This window comes from Phanerochaete carnosa (assembly GCF_000300595.1).
Source record: "Phanerochaete carnosa HHB-10118-sp unplaced genomic scaffold PHACAscaffold_12, whole genome shotgun sequence".
Classification (NCBI taxonomy): Eukaryota; Fungi; Basidiomycota; class Agaricomycetes; order Polyporales; family Phanerochaetaceae; genus Phanerochaete; species Phanerochaete carnosa.
Window position 1 is genome coordinate 1,014,490 of NW_006767639.1, and position 16,398 is coordinate 1,030,887.

Consider the following 16,398-nt stretch of genomic DNA (forward strand, 5'->3'; position numbering starts at 1 on the left):
TGACGCCGACATGGTACCCCGCTGCCAATTGCAAGGCTCTAATAGCAGCCTTCTGCTCTCCACGGTCATTCTCTCCTCTTCCTACGACCGCGAGCGATGAGTCTCGACCAGAATCTGTTCACACTCAACTTTGTGCCCGGCAAGGACGATCCTAATGTTACGGAGCTTGTCGATCCCGCCGAGCGACCGCATTACCGTAAGGAGCGTGTACCGGGGAGCGTGTACCAGATGAACGTGTATGGTGAGCTATGTACAGCGCACTGGAAGCTGTAGGGGATGCTGAAAGGATAAAGACCCGCTTTCGCAGTCGCTCCTGGCGTCTGCAACCGCCCCGGCCGCAACGAGCAAGCACAAGACGATAGAGCTGCACAACCCATCGCATATCGTAGAGCTCAAGCATACAGGTACTCTGACGTTCAAATGGAGGTTTGCATGGGAAGAGTGCGTCCTTGTCGCTGCTAGGCTATCGTTGAACTAACGGACGCAGGCACGAGTTTGAGTGGCGGCGCGAAGAGTGCTTCATTATCCGGAAACCCGATCCTGCCGTCCTGGTCGCGGTGACCAAGGAGCCTTCGGGACGGCTGAAAACGTCGTCGGTGCAAATTCTGGACTACAACCTGAACAGGCACGTCCTCTTGCGCGCTGCGCTATGCGATCGCTCATCGTGCCAACAGATTCGACATTAATGACCGCAAAGGGCTTGAGATCGTCATCCTAACTGCGCTGCTGACGTTCCAAGACTCGAACGAGGCCTACCACACGCCGTCTTCGGACCCGCCAACTCCGGCGCAGACAAGCAGCGGCCTTTCGGGGTTCTTCGGTACTGTACGGCGTGCATCGGACACCACTCTCCAAACTCTCAGCAAACAAACTTCGGAGGTCGACGCACCGCCTCCGCTGCCACCGAAACCGGAGCCGAGGGTCGGTGTGGAAAGGATAGCGGAGGTACACGCCATCAGGGCAGCGCAGGGAGAGGGCGAGTCGAACGAGGTGCTCGTAGCGGATGAGGGTACAATTGAAGATTATGCCAAGTATGCTGAAGGCTTACTCAAGGTGCGCATATATGCGTGTGCTTTCGTGGAGATGGTGACTGAGTGACTTCCTCTAGGATGATTCGATGCTATTCGCTACGATACGCTCGGCGTCGGCAAGCGAGGTGCCAAAGGTGCTGCAGGTCGTTGAGCACACGAAACGTCTTCGTCATAAGGCTGGTGCGTCAACATATGATAAATCTACATGCAGCTGTCCTTACGGCATACTCTAGGTCTAGACGAGGAACAGGAGCTATATCAATATGTCGTGTACGCTACTGAGAAGCCGAAAGGCCCCAAACGCATCAACCTCGACGGTCCTGCGCCGTCATCTCATAAGGCATATACACCTCCGACCAGTCTAAGAGTACACTTAAGCAAGATTGACATGCCCGAGCTGAAGCCTAAACCCGACGTCACCCCCACAAAGATGCGTTCGCCGACTCAAAACCCTCCTCCTGTGCCGCCGCGGGTGGCAGAGGAGGAGAGGCTGGCTAAGTCGTCAAAGCAGAGCAAGCGAGAGGAGCGGGAACGGGAGAAGGAAAGGGAGCGAGAGAGATTGCGGGAGCTAGAGCGGGAGAAGGCGCAGAAGAAGGCTGAGAAAGAAGCGCAGAAAAGGGCGGAGAAGGATGCGAAGAAGAATAAGAAGGGTGCGCTTGAGCTGTCCCTGCTTTTCGCTGTTGCTGTGCTAACGTTCCGGACAGCCTCGTCGTCCAATCCCGAGGTGAACAGGTTGACGAGACCTCATCCGACTGTTGTCACTTCTCCTAGCCCTGCCTCGGCCTCGCCTTATTCATACGGCCCTCCCCTCGTCTACATACCAGATGCCCCAGTCTGGACCATTTCATCATGCGCCACCGCCGAGACCTGCGTCGGCATTCTATGGAGGCTCCAGCTTCTCGTCACAAATGCCGCCTCCACCTCACCATCCCGCTACCCTGCCACCCCGACCGTCTAGCTTCTATGGCCCCGGCACTTTCATGAATCCCTATCCTGGACAGAACACTTCCACCCCTGGCTTCCGTCCTTTTTTGCAACCTTAAACCATTCGGGCTATTTGCCGTGCTATTATTGTGTCAGCCGCTACCGCATCTTGCATATGTGTAACTTATTCTTAGATAAGGTATGTGAAAACGGAATAATTAAACCCTACTACTAGGTTCGTTCCCACCGCAGTCACGAGAGTTCTGCCAATGGCTGGCAACCGGGTCTACCTTCAGCAGACGTCTGAAGATCTCAACACCTGAGGAATATGCCCACGTCTTATCAACACGGCCGTGAGAGCTAAGTACGGATGTATGACAGAGACAATGACGGCGTCAAGCTATGAAGGGCCACTATTTCAGAAACGAGTCGAGCTTATGTGCCATATTCTCTGGCCATTCACAGAGAATGCTTGGCAGGTGCATATTCCTAACGGCGACAGTACTAGTGACGCATAGCGACGAACTCGCTCCTTTTCGCGTTAGCCTCAAAAACGGCGGTAGCGCCGTTGCGGACGTACTATCTCTCTCACCATCCACCATCTCCCTGGCACTTGTCGTTGCACATGACGGCTCAACGACAGGCCCGCCTCTACCGCAATGCGCATCGCGGGGCTCGTGCAAGGATGAAACGTGATTTATACCAGTAAATTTGGGCAGCCGATCCCCGACCCTGCATGAGTTTTCATGCCATCGAAGTTATCGTACGCGCTAACGAAGGTGAATATATGCTAGCCATTCGCTCAACATTGGCGGCATCCCGTACCGGGGTGTCTGGAGAAGCATTAAGCTTAGAATCACGTTGATCCAGGAACGCATCGTCTATCCTTGTGGCAGCTCCGCGCGTGGGTCCTTCTGGGTATGTTACGGACATATACACCTTTCTTGTGCGCGCATTGACGTTGTGGCCCTTTAGGCCCAAAAGACTGGTTAAGGCCAAGTCCTTGCAGTGCGGGCAGCAACCTCTGACTTACGTTCGGTTTTTAACCGTCACGTAGGGGATATGTATCACCATTCACTGTGAAATTCTACACTGAGGATGGTGAGCTGTTGTCGTTACATTCTCTGCATTTTCTCGCACCGGATGACAGGTGGTCATGAGCTTGTCGGCTCTGAACCTCGCGGTAATATTCGTTTTGTGACCCGGGCAACATCAGAAACTGACATTCCATTCCGCCAGGAGAGACGCATTCAAAGCCTCTCATGTCACTGTAACGCAGTCCGAACAACTTCCTGACTATACCGCTTGGTTTGACATTTTGCCGGCGTTTCGTGTTTCGTAATTATCGCGACGCTCAGTGCCACCATCTCGGCAGCGCAACCATCCACCAGATCTCCTTCGACTGCCCTTTCACGGCGAAGTACGAAAACAGTCGCCGATTAAGTTTCCACATACACTGATAGTAATCACCAGATACAGCTCAACTAGCAACTACAACGATGCGCATCGACGACAATAGCGGCAGCAAGCTGCATTACGTGGAGGGCAAACCGTCAGAGTACCACCAGTGCTTTCGCGCAGGGGGCGTGAGAATGTGTACCAGAGCACCACCCGTCTTCCTAAGGCAAGCTCACGCTACCCCGTTCCTTGAGCTCAGCCAACCGGTCGACGATGTTCAGCATGCCAATGGTATCGTTCAGAGGAACTGTTACAAACAGAGGTTCGCCATCTCGCCTAACTAAGCCAATGATGTCTGCAACCTGCTTCCGAGGCACGAAGCCTAAACGCTCGAAGAGAACACAGAGAGGGCTCCGCAGGCACATCTAGATCGGCCGTCAAGAACATGCAGTCCACGTCGCCTCAGACGAAGACGCTTATGGGCATACCTTATGGTGGGAAGTCCGTGTAGTTTCCCGCGTCGTAATCACCGTCGTCTGAATTGTATTGACTTCCGTCAGGCATATCCCCTACAATGATGTCATCCGTAGAACGACACAGACCATGAGACTTGCATGCCCCAGTATGGCTGCAGGCTCGGAGTCCCCGAAACTTTTAACTCGAGGGTCGCGGTGGAAAAGCGGGCTGGTGCACTTTCAACAGCCGACGCATCTCACGGTCTCCGGTATACCGTAGCGTCTACAGGCACGGGGCCAGACGTTAGGGTGCGCATCCGCTTTCATGTCTTGAAACATATCTCATTGAGGTATGGCCTCGCAACAATCGGATAAATCGGCTTTGCAGTCTGCAACTCCGGTTCGCTGTCAGGAACCTGGCGGATGTACAGCGGCTAGGCTCTTCGATGAGGTATGTATGAGAAGCGGATCTGTCGGATAATCTCTTACAATCTCCGTCAGTTTATGTCGGCCGATTGTCTAGATCTTGGATTTCAGGGTCAACTAGTCCTTCGTCAATCATGCGGTCGGGAAACTTGGGGATTGAGAGGAAAGCGGCATCAATTAAAAACTGTCCCAGAGCGCTGGCCGACCCTGAGGAGAAGTGTTGCGATCTGTCACTTCTGTGAAGGCTTCTCACGGCCAAGCTTTCTTTTTCCACACAACCGTCGCCACAAAGCTAATATGGCCCCTAGAACAGAATGGAATCTGCTGTGCGTCGTATCGCTTCATTCTCTCGTCGGTTCCACCCATGGTGGCCCTTAGAGGCTGGGGCGGCGTTGGAATGGGCGAGGGACCCAAGTTGTGCGCGAACATGTAACTGTCTACCTAGTAGTGCTGTGCCGATGTTGATGCTCGTTCACGGGAGCTATCGCTGTTGTTGCATCACATCGCTGCTATCAGGCGTCCGCGGGCCCGCGACCATTGCGTCGGCAGCTCATCAAGGAATTCCCAAAAGCTTCGTCTGTCCATCCGCATTTGTTCCCCGCCACCATGCTAATGAAGATGCCAAACAGTGTCCCGCCGCAGTTCCGTAGGCAAACGTCGACAGTGCATTCCGACTCCGGATACGCCTCTTACCGGTAGATCATGCAAGTCCAATCTACTCTTCGCTCTTTTGACCTCTCCGGAATACGAGTATCGATATAACAAGCTGTGCTTATGTCAGGGCAGACGATGGTAAGGCGAAACATGCTATCCGGCTTGCTGTGATCTGAGACCAAGTGCGCAACACACCAGGTACTGCTCTCCGACGCAGCCCGAGCGCACTCCTAGGCGCGGTACTCCCGCCCCCCACTGTCTCCGCCTCCGTTCCTTGTCGCATTACGGGTGGGCCCTGGAACGCACGTCGGACGATGTAATTTGCAGCCGCACTAGGCTTACAGCCAACTCAGGCCTCAGGGCCAGCCTATAGGGTATAAAAACGCGAAAGGGGTCGTCGTAGTCCTTCAGTGCACTAAGCATCCTCTCCCCAGCCGACCCAGCCATGTTGTCCGCCCTCACGCTGCTCTCTGCTCTCTGCCTCCCCTTCCTTGCCCAAGCATCCCCCACGCTTGAGGCACGGTGCGACGCACCGAGTCGTGCTGGCCAGGGGTCGATCTGCTCCACCAAGGGGTTCGACATCGAGTCCATGTTCAACGAGATGCTGGGAGCAGACAACAAGTTGACACCGCCCGTCGCCGAGTACCCCACCTTCGTCGCCCTGTCCGTCGGCTACCAGAACTACAGCTGCCTCGACAACGGCACCTACTTGTACGTCTTTTCTTTTTCCCTTCCAACTTTAGCTGCACTAGTATTAATCAATCTTTCGTGTTCCACAGCAACATCGGTGCCGTTACCGAGCTCTTCGACATCTCCTGCCTTCCCATGGAGAGTGTCCCGGACTTCACCACCTTCGTCTCCAACTTCTGGGAGGCTGCCGGCGAGGGCGTGTCGCCGCAGGAGGTCATCAACATCGCGACCCAGGGCGTGAGCTCCAACTTCTCGCTCGGCATCCACTACTGGATCCCGAGCCCGCTCGACCCGACCAACCCGCTTGCGATCAACTCCGTGTGGGACTTCAGCCAGCAGCGTCTGATGAACGACCCTAACGTGAAGAACGCGTTCGTCGTTGGCGGGGACACGGCGATGGTCCCGTCTCCGGACAACGCGACTTTCGACGCGCCGTGGATCAGCTCGGCTGCGATTGTGGTCAACGGCACACAAGACGGCATGCTTGCGGACCAGATCTACCGGATCCACTCCAACGACGGCAACTTCCCTGTTGGGGTACGTGACGATCTGCCTGCTGGGATTATCATTGCAGAGACTGACGTCGGTTGCAGAACTGCACTCCTGGCCAGCCCGACACTCTGGTCAAGTCGACGCTGAACTTCTGTACGTTTACTCTCTGCTTTAATCGCGAGTTGGTGTTGACCGGTGCATATTTGCAGGGATGTACGGTGGTGCTTGGGCTGACACCATCTTCTAAGTGATTAAGCCGCGCCTGAAGTGAGATGCGAGTTCCGTAGATGCTTGTGTAGAGCCTTAGACCCTCGGCTCCACGACTTTTCGACTTCTCATACTGTTTAGATATAGCATTTGTAGTGGTTTTGGTTCCCAGTACGCATTAAGTGCATGTGCTGGTTCCCGCGAACCTTAATCGAATCACGTTAATACCTGCCGCATCTGATGTGTCTAACGAGCTGTTTCAACTCCCTGATATTTTTGGCTCAGCTATGGTAAACCCTTACTATCTCCGAGAATTCGACGCGCAGTCCAAGCCTGCAACCGCTGCAGGGTTCGACCTGCGCCAGTGGCCCGTGGATGCCGCTGGTGCTGCGCATGTCCGCCGCGAGCCTGCAGCACTTCGGACGCCTCCGATTCCTGGCACCTCTTTTCCTAATATATTTGGTCATTTTCTATCACAGCACTTTGCTGTTCCGCCGGGAACCTGGCATAAGAAAATCTGAAGACGCCTGTCTAGTTCCTAACACAATCTGTCGTCGTTCGCTTCGCGAAGAGCCTCATGTGTCAGCTCTGATAATAATCTCCGAGGTGCAGAAATGCAGGTGTAACCATATCATACACGATATAAGACGTGGACACGTTATACTACGACATTCAATGGGTGTACTCAAGATACGCATATATCCACGAGAGCGTGCCTGTTTCGTCCCGCCCGTAGTACAGTTCAAAACAATGGACAAAAAAGCACTTGAAGTACTAGTTCTCATTGATACCCGGCGTCTCTGCTTTCATCAACGTTGTTATTTTATTCTGGGCCAGAGGAGACTTTGACATGTTACACCGGGCGTCCGATACGAACATGTGCAGGTATCTGGACAGTAGTTGATATTCGCTGGCCAGGCATTATACCGATCCTCTAAATAAGCATTTTTATTTATTTAACGTATGCACGAGAATAGCCACTCAGAACACTCATTCAAGACGAACAGGCGGTTTGAAAACTCTCTCTCTGAAGCAAAATAGTTCGATTGGACAACTACAGCAGAGAGATAAACAGCTAGTAATACAAGTACAATTCGTTATGGATGCATCGATACTTTTTTTCTCAGGAAACAAGAATTGTCAGCTTTGTAGCGGTGCCATCTCTGTGTGCCATACTGCTCTGTATCTGCCTACTCGAAGACATCCGTGGCGAATCTGCCCTTGACGATCTTGTTAAATGTTTCGGCGGCTTCAGCTGGTTCGAGGTTTCGCTCGGCCTGCACGATCTTGACCAGTCTTTCCTTGACTGCGGCGGCCATGCGACCTGCGCCGCAAACGTACATCTACGGAAACAAGATGGTTACTTCAGTGTACCGCACAAGGCGTATTATCTGGCGTACAGACCTTCGCGCCGGCGTTCCAGGTAGTGACAATATCGGCGCGGTCCGCCCAAACACGGCTTCAAAATAGCTCAGCTCGGCCGTCTGTTGACAAAAAGAAATCACCAGCTTACTCTTGAACGTACTTGCAATCGGCGGAATGGTCTGCATCCCTCGAGAACGCGGGCCGAACATCGACAATGCCCAACTCGCTCCACACCTTGAGGTCGTTGTCAGAGTACAGGAAGTCTTGCGACGGCGACCGGCACCCAAAGAAGAGGATGCTCTTCGCGACCTCCCGCCCGGACTGCTTCTGCACTGCACGCTCCTGCAAGAACCCGCGCATCGGCGCCAGGCCGGACCCTGCACAGAACATCACCAGCGGCACGCTCGGATCCGCGGGCGGGTGGAACGCCGCGTTCGACGGCCGCACCGCGAGCTGCACTCGGTCGCCGGGGCGCAGGCCTGCGAGGTACGTTGACGCGACGCCGAGGAACGGCTCTCGGCGCCCTGAGATCGCGGGTGCCTCGAGCACGCTGATCGTCAGCGACACCTGCTGCGGGTCCGCAAGCGGCGACGACGAGATCGAGTACTGCCGGACGCGCATGCTCGGGAGCAGCTGAAGGAAGAGCGCGAAGGAGATGTTGGTCTGCGGGTGCTCCTCGAGGATGTCGAGCACGCTGAGACGCTTGGCTTGGACTTTCTCGGCGTAGGCGTCCGACAGGCCCTTCAGAGCTGTCTTTGCTTCTTCGGATTTGGCCGCTTCGGCAAGGACACGCAGGTCCCGTGTGGTCGCTGGTTGAGAGAGCTCGATGTATCCGCTGAGAAGAGACGAGACATTGATAGGACGCCCTGTCGGCAAGGGGGATGGTCCAGCTGCCGAGATAGTAATCTATATCGTGGTCAAATTCAACTCCGCAAGATAAATCTTGCAATGCGCGCACCTCTTGTTCGGCAAGTAGACCAAAGTGAGAAAGGGCACGCTGTACATCTCGTTGCGGGTTCGTCGGAAGACTGCATTCACGGATCAGACAGGAGAAAATGAGATACTGAAGGGCGCTTACATGGCGAGGTAATCTCCAGTGCGGAAGGTAAGTCCCTCAGGAAGCCGGAATTCTAAAGGTAGCCATAAGCGAATCGCACCTCCACTGCCTAGCGAATGACCCACCGATATGACGTTTCGCTGGCGCGCCAGGGCTAGTGAGCACCCTGTTCTCAAGCACAGTGCCCAGCGAAGTATCAGGCTGACGGAGGATGCTAGCTCTTGCAGTCCCAGCGTCCACCGTCTGCACTTGAATGCCTTCCGCCAGGCCCTCCGCCTTCGTCGTCCCATAAGCCTACAAACCCAGTCAGCACACGCTACCGCAACGCTTCTCCGATATGACCCACCTTCTGCAACGCCTCCCAGAGCCCCGCCTCCCACTTTTCGAACGCCTCAAAGAGCTCGCTCGAGCCTGCGTCGCCCTCACCACGGGGCACGACGCGTGTGCCGCCGCGCGCGGCGAGCGTGTCGTCGCACAGTGCCGGGACGCGCTGGTACGTGCCTGCCCAGTCCTTATTGCCGCATCCGAAGACGGCGAAGGCAACCCGCGCGAGCGCCGCGCCTTCGAGCGCGGTGAGCCACGAGACGAAGTGCGCGGCGTTGTCTGCAGGCTGGCCTGCAGGGAGTTGGTTAGGTACTGCGAGGTGTCATCGAAATTATGGGAGTGCGCACCTTCGAAGGATGCGGTGACGATGACGACGGGGCCGTCGCTTGGCAGGTGACCAGAGGCTGAGTCGAGCGTGCCAATCGTAGCCCTGAAACCTGAGATGCTGTCGTCAGCCTTGTTCCATGAGAATGGCAGGGGCGACTCACCATGAGCGGCAGCGTCCGACGCGATTCTCTGCGCGAAGGCCTCACACGTGCCCGTGTTCGACCCATACAGCACATACAACAGTTCTCTGCCCACACCGTCATCCCCGGGCGCCGCCGCCTGAGGAGCGACACCGCTCTGGTCTCGCAGAAGTGTCGACGACGGCGTCGGGACGGGCACGATCGACGGCTTGTCCGTGCGCGGGATCGCGTGGATGTAAAAGTCGTGCGGCTTGATCGTCAGCGTCTGCTTCAGCTGCAGGTCGTACGACGGGTCGTGCATGACGAACGTGAAGCGCTGCATGAGGTAGACGAGCGTGATCTGGGCCTCTTGCCAGGCGAACGGCCGGCCCTGCGCAGCCTGTCAGCAGGGAACATGGGGTGTAGCGGGGGCACGTACGATGCAGCCTCTCATGCCGAAGCCGAACGGCTGCCACGCCTCAGCCTAGGAGTCAGGTGGTCAGTGCCCCGCTCGGGGTGCTCATTAGACAAAGACATACCGGGAGCGCCTCGAACTTGCCATCGAGCATCCGCTCGGGACGGAACTCTTCGGCCTACACGAACGAGTCAGCACGTCTCCAGGAACCCGCGGACGACGCGCACGCACATCCTCTCCCCACACCTTGGGGTCGCGATGGATCATGTAGATGCCACAGTAGATATTGTCGTCTTTCTTGACCGCGTACTTCCCTCCCAGCAGCGTGTCTTCACTCGGAGCCGTGCCACGCATGGGGGCCGGAGGTCCAAGACGGAGTGACTCTCGCATCACCGCTGCAAATCGACGGTAAACGGTCAGTTCTGCGCGTGCTGGACGTGAGCGGTGGCAGTACCGATGAGATAGGGGAGCTTGTGGACGTCATCGACGGTCATCGCACGGCTCCCGATCATGGTGTCGACCTCCTCGCGCAGCTTGCGCATGGCCTCGGGGGTCTTGAGGAGGTAGTACATGATAAAAGTAAGCATGCCTGTCGTTCGGTGAAATTATTACAAAGAGACGTGATGGAAAGCAAGGAACGACAAACCTGAGGTGGTCTCGTGGCCGGCAATGAGGAAGGTGAGAAGCTAGGGTGAGAAGCTTGAGCAAGGGCAGAGATACAGATGCCTTGTGGAACGTACGTTGTTCTTGATGGTCTGCTCCGACAGACCCTGCCCCGTCTCCTTGTCCTTTCCGTGCATCATCAGATTCAGAATATCTTTCTTGTCCGTCGGGTTGGCTTTACGCTGCTCATAGACTGTCGTCGCACCATCAGTATACTGACTTGAGCGACGAGCATAGAAGCGTACTATCGTTGACATAGTTTTGCATAATCTTGTTGTCTTCCTCGTACTTCGAGTTCGTCCCGCGCATGAACGGCTGGACGATCCCAGGCCTGAGGGCGCGATTGCCGCTCTCAAAGAGGAAGTCGGCCATGGCCCGAGCGAATGGATGCACCCCTTCCTGCGCAGGGTAAGAACGTTGCTTTAGCTGCTAACGGGGACTTACGACATAGAAGCTGTTCATGCTGGCACAAAAAAGAGACATAAATAGCTTGTCACTTTTCGTGGCGCCACGACTTACCGGTAGGACATCGCACAAAAGGTGATTGCCTCGAAGGTAAGGGCGGTGAAGTCTTGGGCGGGATCGATCTTGTAGCGGGGCCCGAACCTACAGACAGGTGGTCGGCTGACGCGGTCAATTTTGGCTTTATGGCGCCCACCTTTCCCATTTCTGTACAAGCTGAGTGATAACGTCCACCATGTCGTCGAACATGTTCCGAGTGTTCATCGTGCTGAACGCAGGCATAAGGATGCGATCTATGAGGGCACCGTCGTTCAGGATTGCCTCGATAACAGAGGGTGCACACTTACGAGCGAGGTACCAGTTTTGCTCTTGTGGAACATGAGCCTACATTACCGAGTTAGGAGCCATCGCTGATCCTTTGACGGCAGGATCCTTACCGTAAACAAACCATCGCCAACGGCGTTACGCACTTGGTCTAGTGCCGCACGTGAAGTCTTGTGGAACCGCTTCTCATCTGACACCTCGTGCAGAAGTTCCTGGGTGCAAACGACGATAATCTTGCTGCCTACACAGAACGGTCAGAATCCACACAAAACGTAGCCGTAGCTGTGACTTACCGAGTAAATTGAGCTGGTAAATCTCGCCGTACTGCTTGGCAAGGAGATGGTAGGAGTGAATCGCCACCTCGCGGTCGATCATCGTCGCATGACCCAAGAACGGGATGGACGGTGGTGAAGGGATAGGAGTGGTCATGGTTGTGCTGTGGGACACTGATAGCTCATCGGTGTCCGTAGCACGTCTTATATACGGTTTGGAGAACTGTTTCGTGGCGCTCCTCTACGAGGTCAAGTGGCCTCTTGAGAGGCTGGCATGCTCCCTTGCTCACGCTTGACCGATACCGTGAGCCAGTTAATTCAAGCCCGTGCGTCGAGGAATTTCCATCTCCTTTACGACGGGTACATATCTATGATGAAGCATCAGTTGCTCGTTAGCCCTTCATTTGAACGATTAGCGAGGTCAATGTTGATCTTCGAGCGGAACACTGGGAGCAAGCACAAGACGAATTTCATATGCCTTTCTGGCGCGCGGTCACAGACGGCGATTTACATGCTGGGGCGGCTTGGGCTGCGCGAGTGGGCACAGGAAGACCGTGGGCACCCAGGAACAAGCGACCTGCAAGGTTAGTCCGGCAAATCCCGAGATAAGGCGAGGCGCTATCTGTAATCTAATCTTAGCGCTACAGGCTGCTTGAAGCCGCGAGCCCGTCACTCGTCAGGCTTGGAAGGCTCTTCAGAGATCTCATAAAGTGAGTTTTCAAAGGTTTATGAAGACTAGCGGCGGCGCGCATGCATGAAATGTCTAGGTCATCTCCCCTCCCAGCTGTGCTCGTGTGCTGCATCCTCAAGCGACGCTCGACCTGCGAGAGTTTACATCATTCTCAACGTGGGGACCTGGCATCGCGTGCTCAACAGGATAGGTACCATCCTAAATGAACTGGAGTTGGGTTGTTATCGCGCCTTCAGCTATTTAAATCTGTTCACCGTAGAGGTTATACGGGGACGCCTTCCTCCGCCGATAATGATGGCAATATCAGGCTCGGGTCCTTCCGTGACACCCCACTCCGACACCCGTCATCCGGCGCTACATAGCTTCAATATCTCCCGCGGCGGTTTGTACCTGGAAAAGCCGACCAGGCTCGAACCTGGATTGCGACGCGCTGGCCCGCTCAGACTTGGATAGGTCCAGGGAAGACTGTGCTCGTGGAGCGGGTATAGCAACGGGTATAGCAGTCTGCCGCATGTCCCGTTTGACAGGTGTGACAACAGCACGAACCAGCATTCGTTATCTTAGCATGTCACCAGTGCGCCTTGTGCGAAGTGCGCCGCAGGTCAAGCTCCATGCCCAGGGGTATGTTGCAGGCTCGGCTATCGCAGTCACAGCCTGTTGCCTGCGGCGTCGCATTGTATTGGATCACATTGACAGAGCTCAGGGCGAACAACTCTTACATTTGGAGCCACGGCGTATATAAGGTATGAGCCTAGTTTTTTGATCTGTAGTTTCACCATCCAACATGCCTTTCGCGCGCATAGATGAGATGGGCATAATTCTCCACTACACCGATAGCGGCGCTCCTCCAGGAGCATCGGATTACACCACCGTCGTCCTTGTCCACGGGGCGACCATTAACAGCGGTCCGCGTGTTTCTCTCGTCCTTCCTCATCTACCGGCTGACTGGATCTGTTTCCCCAGGGATCTTCGAGCGCATGTTTCCCTACGCCACAAAACACGGCCTGCGCCTGATCGCCATGAACATGCGCGACTACGCCGGCTCGACACCGTACACGACTGCAGAGCTTGCGGCATTCGTGGGCGACGATGTCGAGGTGCAGGCCTCTGCGGTGCGTAGCTCGGGACGCGAGCTCGCTGGGTTCCTCGTGTACGTGTGCCAAGTGCTCAAGATCCCCGCGCGGACGATGCGCGACGGGAAGGCGTATGGCGGACTCGCTTTCCTGACGTGGTCATTTGGCACCATGGGCCTCCTCTCCATCTTTGGGGACCCCAAGACCCTGGACGACGCGCAGAGGGCGGCGCTCCAGCCGTACCTCCGCACGGCATTTGCCCATGGTGTGTGCATCCGACCTGCGCGCTCCTCGATACACCTGAGCGTCCGAGTCTACAGACCCTCCAGCGTTCCTGTACGGCGAAGACCCGGATGTGGGGCTGCCCACGCCCTTCAACGACCCGACGGTTCTGGACGGAGAAATGCCCGCAGCATTCGGCAGCTGGGTCTCGGGCTACTACACCGCCGTGCCCGACGTCGCGCACATCACGCCAGAGGTTCTCCACGCCCGCAGAGAGGAGCGGCCCCCGACGCTGCACGCGATGGCAGCAGAAGATTCTGAGCGCATCTTCGAGCCGGACAACCTCTTCCGCGCGTGCGCCACCGCCATGCAGGTCCCGCTGTCTGTCCACAGACACCAGTTCCACCGCACACTCTTCGACACAGATCCCGTGTTCCCGGACGTGAAGGTGGTTGCGCTGTGGTGCGACCGCGCCCCCTGGCCGACGGTCTGGTCGGCAAAAGTTCTGCACGAGCTCCTGCAGGAGCAGACGGCCCCTGGGCAACGAAGGCGAGACATGTCGCTGGTCAAGATTGAGGGCGCCAATCATGTTGTGAGTGGCCTGTCAGGATGCGGTGTTGTCTTGCAGCTGACAATATCGACAGTATCACTGGGATGAACCCGAGCGTATGGTCCAAATCCTGTGTGAAAACATCTAAGTAGTTCCGGGATTCCGGATAGCCTGGATCGCCCTGAATAGCTGCTTGCTGTGCGGAGGTGGTCGTGTATCACCGACAAAAATGTATGTATTTGCATATGACAGCCTGGAGACGACTCGTTGGCTTGAATGACGAGTGTATCGAGGACTTGACTACAGAAGGCGCGACATCACACACATACGTCATTAACGAGAACATCACACAAACAAAGTTCAATAATTTAGTGTGGGCTCTGCCTTACGAAGGGCCTCCAGTATGTTATCACGAGACCAGCAGCCATTTACAGCCGCAGTGTCTTGGGGAGACGACGCGACCATGTCCAAGTCGGAAGAGTAGTTGCGGAGGAGGAGAACGGCAGGCGAGACAGCATCGATCCACGCCTCGAACCAGGGCCTCCACGGCTCGAAAAGAGGTGTCATCGGCACGCCAGGAAGCCCCTTGGCCCAGCTACAGCGCGCATCCCGAAGGAGCTCGAATTTGATCACGGCCAACATCTGAAGGGGGCCAAACTCCCAATCTAGCACCTGCCGGATGATGCGTTGTTTGAGCCGAGAGGGCGGCTCCTCGCACATGAAGGAGCACCATAGGGCCACGTACAGCAACGACTCATAGTCGTGCCGCAGGCGATGTACGATAGGTCTCTCGTAGATAGTGTGCGGCTCGTTGAGGGTTTCCCAGGACGTGAATGGGAGTGTGCGAGCCCTGTGGCGCTTTGATGTCGCGTCTGCTATCGGTGTCCCGCTAGCTGTCACTCTTGTAGCAAGGTCGAAGTCGTTGAGCACAAATAGGGGTTTGCCATCAGGCCCCTCTCCAGCAACGATGATATTGCTGTAGTTGATATTTTGATGCAGAACTCCTGCGTCATAGAACAGATGGTGAAGGCCTAGCGAGGAATAACGTATTAATATTAACAACCGCAACGGCGCACACGGGGTTAACTCACAATTCATCATCTGGTACACCATCTCGCCGAGGTATCTCGACGAATGCGAGAAGAGTGACCCTAAAGGTGCGTACTCGATGTAGACGAGTGTGCGCAGGACTCGCTTCTCATAGTCTGCCTGTTCCCCTGCACAGAATTCTCTGCGAATGCCATGACGAAGTGACAAATCCTCGGATATGTTCCTAATGATAGACAGTCCACTGGCAGTCCCATCGGTGGCAGCTTTGGCGGAGGTGCTTCCAAGTGTTCGAACCTTCCGAAGTGCAGATATGCGGTGGTGAGCAGGACGAGAAGGAGCTTTTAGAGAATCAGAGCTTTTACGTGAATGACTCTTAGATTTGGAAGACATTGTGCAAGTTTAGTGGTAGCCGCGTTCGTGGCGGGGCAGTAAAGCCGAGCGGAGGACGCAGCGAATATTGAAAATGCAGAGCAGAACTTTTGATTGTTAGGGGCCCGACACAAGGTCCGCCGGGGTATTCCGCCCGCGGGCGCCACTCGTTGGTTGGCCTTGTATCAACGCCGCTTTCCTAGGCTAGATAAGTCGCTTTTACTCCTCGCGAATGGCGTTCTATGGGAAGCGAACACAGCCTGGAGTGCTGAGGCGCAAAAAGTTGGCGGATCACGAATTAATAGGGTCCATCTCGGTCTCGGACTGCATCTGATGCTCGCTCGCAATGGGGTCAAGTCGCACTTGGGTCTGCGGGCCAGCCTCTTCAGGGTCCGGGCTTTCTTGAGCCGTTAGAAATCCTCAACGGAGCACTATCGATACAGGCCGCACATGCGGAATTGGATACATCATGTATTTTGATAGATGGCCGACCACCAGTGGCGAGTCACCAGCCCGAAGCTATAAGCTGAGCGCAATTGGTGGCCTACCTTCCGTATAGCTTGCGTGCTCGATTCCCCCATATCGACTGTGAGTCAAATCAAGCACAGATTATCCGAACCTACTCTCAAGTGCAAGTATCATCTGTACTTTCACTCGTCGACCTAACACTCATGCCTCTCCTTTTCAGTACCATGTCCAACTGTGTCACTGCAGCAGCCGCACATGCAAGTACATACTTTGCTTCTTGCTCAAGGACGTCACGAGAAAAACGTCGAAGCATTAACAGGCGCCGATTATTGCACCAGGTTCTGGACTATGTTCTGTGCCAAGCGGGCAG

General features: G+C 55.4%; 5 protein-coding genes across 5 annotated transcripts; 4 read left to right on the top strand and 1 right to left on the bottom strand.

Moving 5' to 3' along the window:
- The first annotated feature begins 23 nt into the window (after positions 1–23).
- PHACADRAFT_264854 (uncharacterized protein) lies at positions 24–2,168 on the top strand. Its single transcript, XM_007401360.1, has 8 exons — positions 24–241; positions 294–441; positions 488–625; positions 675–1,053; positions 1,109–1,211; positions 1,265–1,681; positions 1,736–1,842; positions 1,865–2,168. The coding sequence occupies exons 1-8, from the start codon at positions 97–99 to the stop codon at positions 2,072–2,074; spliced, it is 1,647 nt and encodes a 548-aa protein (XP_007401422.1). The 5' UTR covers positions 24–96; the 3' UTR covers positions 2,075–2,168.
- A 209-nt stretch (positions 2,169–2,377) lies between these two features.
- Positions 2,378–2,741, top strand: PHACADRAFT_264856 (uncharacterized protein). Its single transcript, XM_007401361.1, has one exon. It carries the CDS (start codon positions 2,424–2,426, stop codon positions 2,649–2,651), a length of 228 nt encoding a protein of 75 aa, XP_007401423.1. The 5' UTR covers positions 2,378–2,423; the 3' UTR covers positions 2,652–2,741.
- Positions 2,742–4,456: 1,715 nt separating this feature from the next.
- On the top strand, positions 4,457–6,507 carry PHACADRAFT_264858 (uncharacterized protein). The gene is made up of 7 exons (XM_007401362.1): positions 4,457–4,809; positions 4,864–5,026; positions 5,087–5,262; positions 5,323–5,599; positions 5,668–6,115; positions 6,172–6,223; positions 6,280–6,507. The coding sequence occupies exons 4-7, from the start codon at positions 5,334–5,336 to the stop codon at positions 6,315–6,317; spliced, it is 804 nt and encodes a 267-aa protein (XP_007401424.1). The 5' UTR covers positions 4,457–4,809; positions 4,864–5,026; positions 5,087–5,262; positions 5,323–5,333; the 3' UTR covers positions 6,318–6,507.
- Positions 6,508–7,299: 792 nt separating this feature from the next.
- On the bottom strand, positions 7,300–11,938 carry PHACADRAFT_153718 (uncharacterized protein). Its single transcript, XM_007401363.1, has 22 exons — positions 11,623–11,938; positions 11,447–11,570; positions 11,357–11,393; positions 11,206–11,302; positions 11,067–11,153; positions 10,992–11,010; positions 10,793–10,946; positions 10,625–10,740; positions 10,531–10,570; positions 10,339–10,473; positions 10,116–10,279; positions 10,009–10,062; positions 9,909–9,953; positions 9,512–9,860; positions 9,371–9,460; positions 9,046–9,314; positions 8,825–8,993; positions 8,721–8,772; positions 8,601–8,670; positions 7,791–8,548; positions 7,682–7,736; positions 7,300–7,620 (listed from the first exon to the last, which is right to left on the bottom strand). The coding sequence occupies exons 1-22, from the start codon at positions 11,760–11,762 to the stop codon at positions 7,468–7,470; spliced, it is 3,177 nt and encodes a 1,058-aa protein (XP_007401425.1). The 5' UTR covers positions 11,763–11,938; the 3' UTR covers positions 7,300–7,467.
- Positions 11,939–13,080: 1,142 nt separating this feature from the next.
- On the top strand, positions 13,081–15,173 carry PHACADRAFT_213982 (uncharacterized protein; the record flags this gene model as incomplete). The annotated part of the gene is made up of 4 exons (XM_007401364.1): positions 13,081–13,201; positions 13,260–13,634; positions 13,690–14,183; positions 14,236–15,173. 4 exons carry the CDS (start codon positions 13,081–13,083, stop codon positions 14,287–14,289), a joined length of 1,044 nt encoding a protein of 347 aa, XP_007401426.1. The 3' UTR covers positions 14,290–15,173.
- Positions 15,174–16,398: the final 1,225 nt, after the last annotated feature.

What these genes read in the sequence shown, in the direction of transcription:
- PHACADRAFT_264854 (XM_007401360.1), top strand. Translation starts at nt 97, where the DNA reads ATGAGTCTCGACCAGAATCTGTTCACACTCAACTTTGTGCCCGGCAAG. An exon ending in CTGGACTACAACCTGAACAG is followed by an intron (nt 626 to 674) that starts GCACGTCCTCTT and finishes TCGTGCCAACAG; the next exon opens with ATTCGACATTAATGACCGCA. An exon ending in TGCGAAGAAGAATAAGAAGG is followed by an intron (nt 1,682 to 1,735) that starts GTGCGCTTGAGC and finishes CGTTCCGGACAG; the next exon opens with CCTCGTCGTCCAATCCCGAG.
- PHACADRAFT_264856 (XM_007401361.1), top strand. Translation starts at nt 2,424, where the DNA reads ATGCTTGGCAGGTGCATATTCCTAACGGCGACAGTACTAGTGACGCAT.
- PHACADRAFT_264858 (XM_007401362.1), top strand. Translation starts at nt 5,334, where the DNA reads ATGTTGTCCGCCCTCACGCTGCTCTCTGCTCTCTGCCTCCCCTTCCTT. An exon ending in CTCGACAACGGCACCTACTT is followed by an intron (nt 5,600 to 5,667) that starts GTACGTCTTTTC and finishes CGTGTTCCACAG; the next exon opens with CAACATCGGTGCCGTTACCG. An exon ending in CAAGTCGACGCTGAACTTCT is followed by an intron (nt 6,224 to 6,279) that starts GTACGTTTACTC and finishes GCATATTTGCAG; the next exon opens with GGATGTACGGTGGTGCTTGG.
- PHACADRAFT_153718 (XM_007401363.1), bottom strand. Translation starts at nt 11,762, where the DNA reads ATGACCACTCCTATCCCTTCACCACCGTCCATCCCGTTCTTGGGTCAT. An exon ending in CAGCTCAATTTACTCGGTAA is followed by an intron (nt 11,571 to 11,622) that starts GTCACAGCTACG and finishes CTGTGTAGGCAG; the next exon opens with CAAGATTATCGTCGTTTGCA. An exon ending in AGCAGACCATCAAGAACAAC is followed by an intron (nt 10,571 to 10,624) that starts GTACGTTCCACA and finishes TTCTCACCCTAG; the next exon opens with CTTCTCACCTTCCTCATTGC.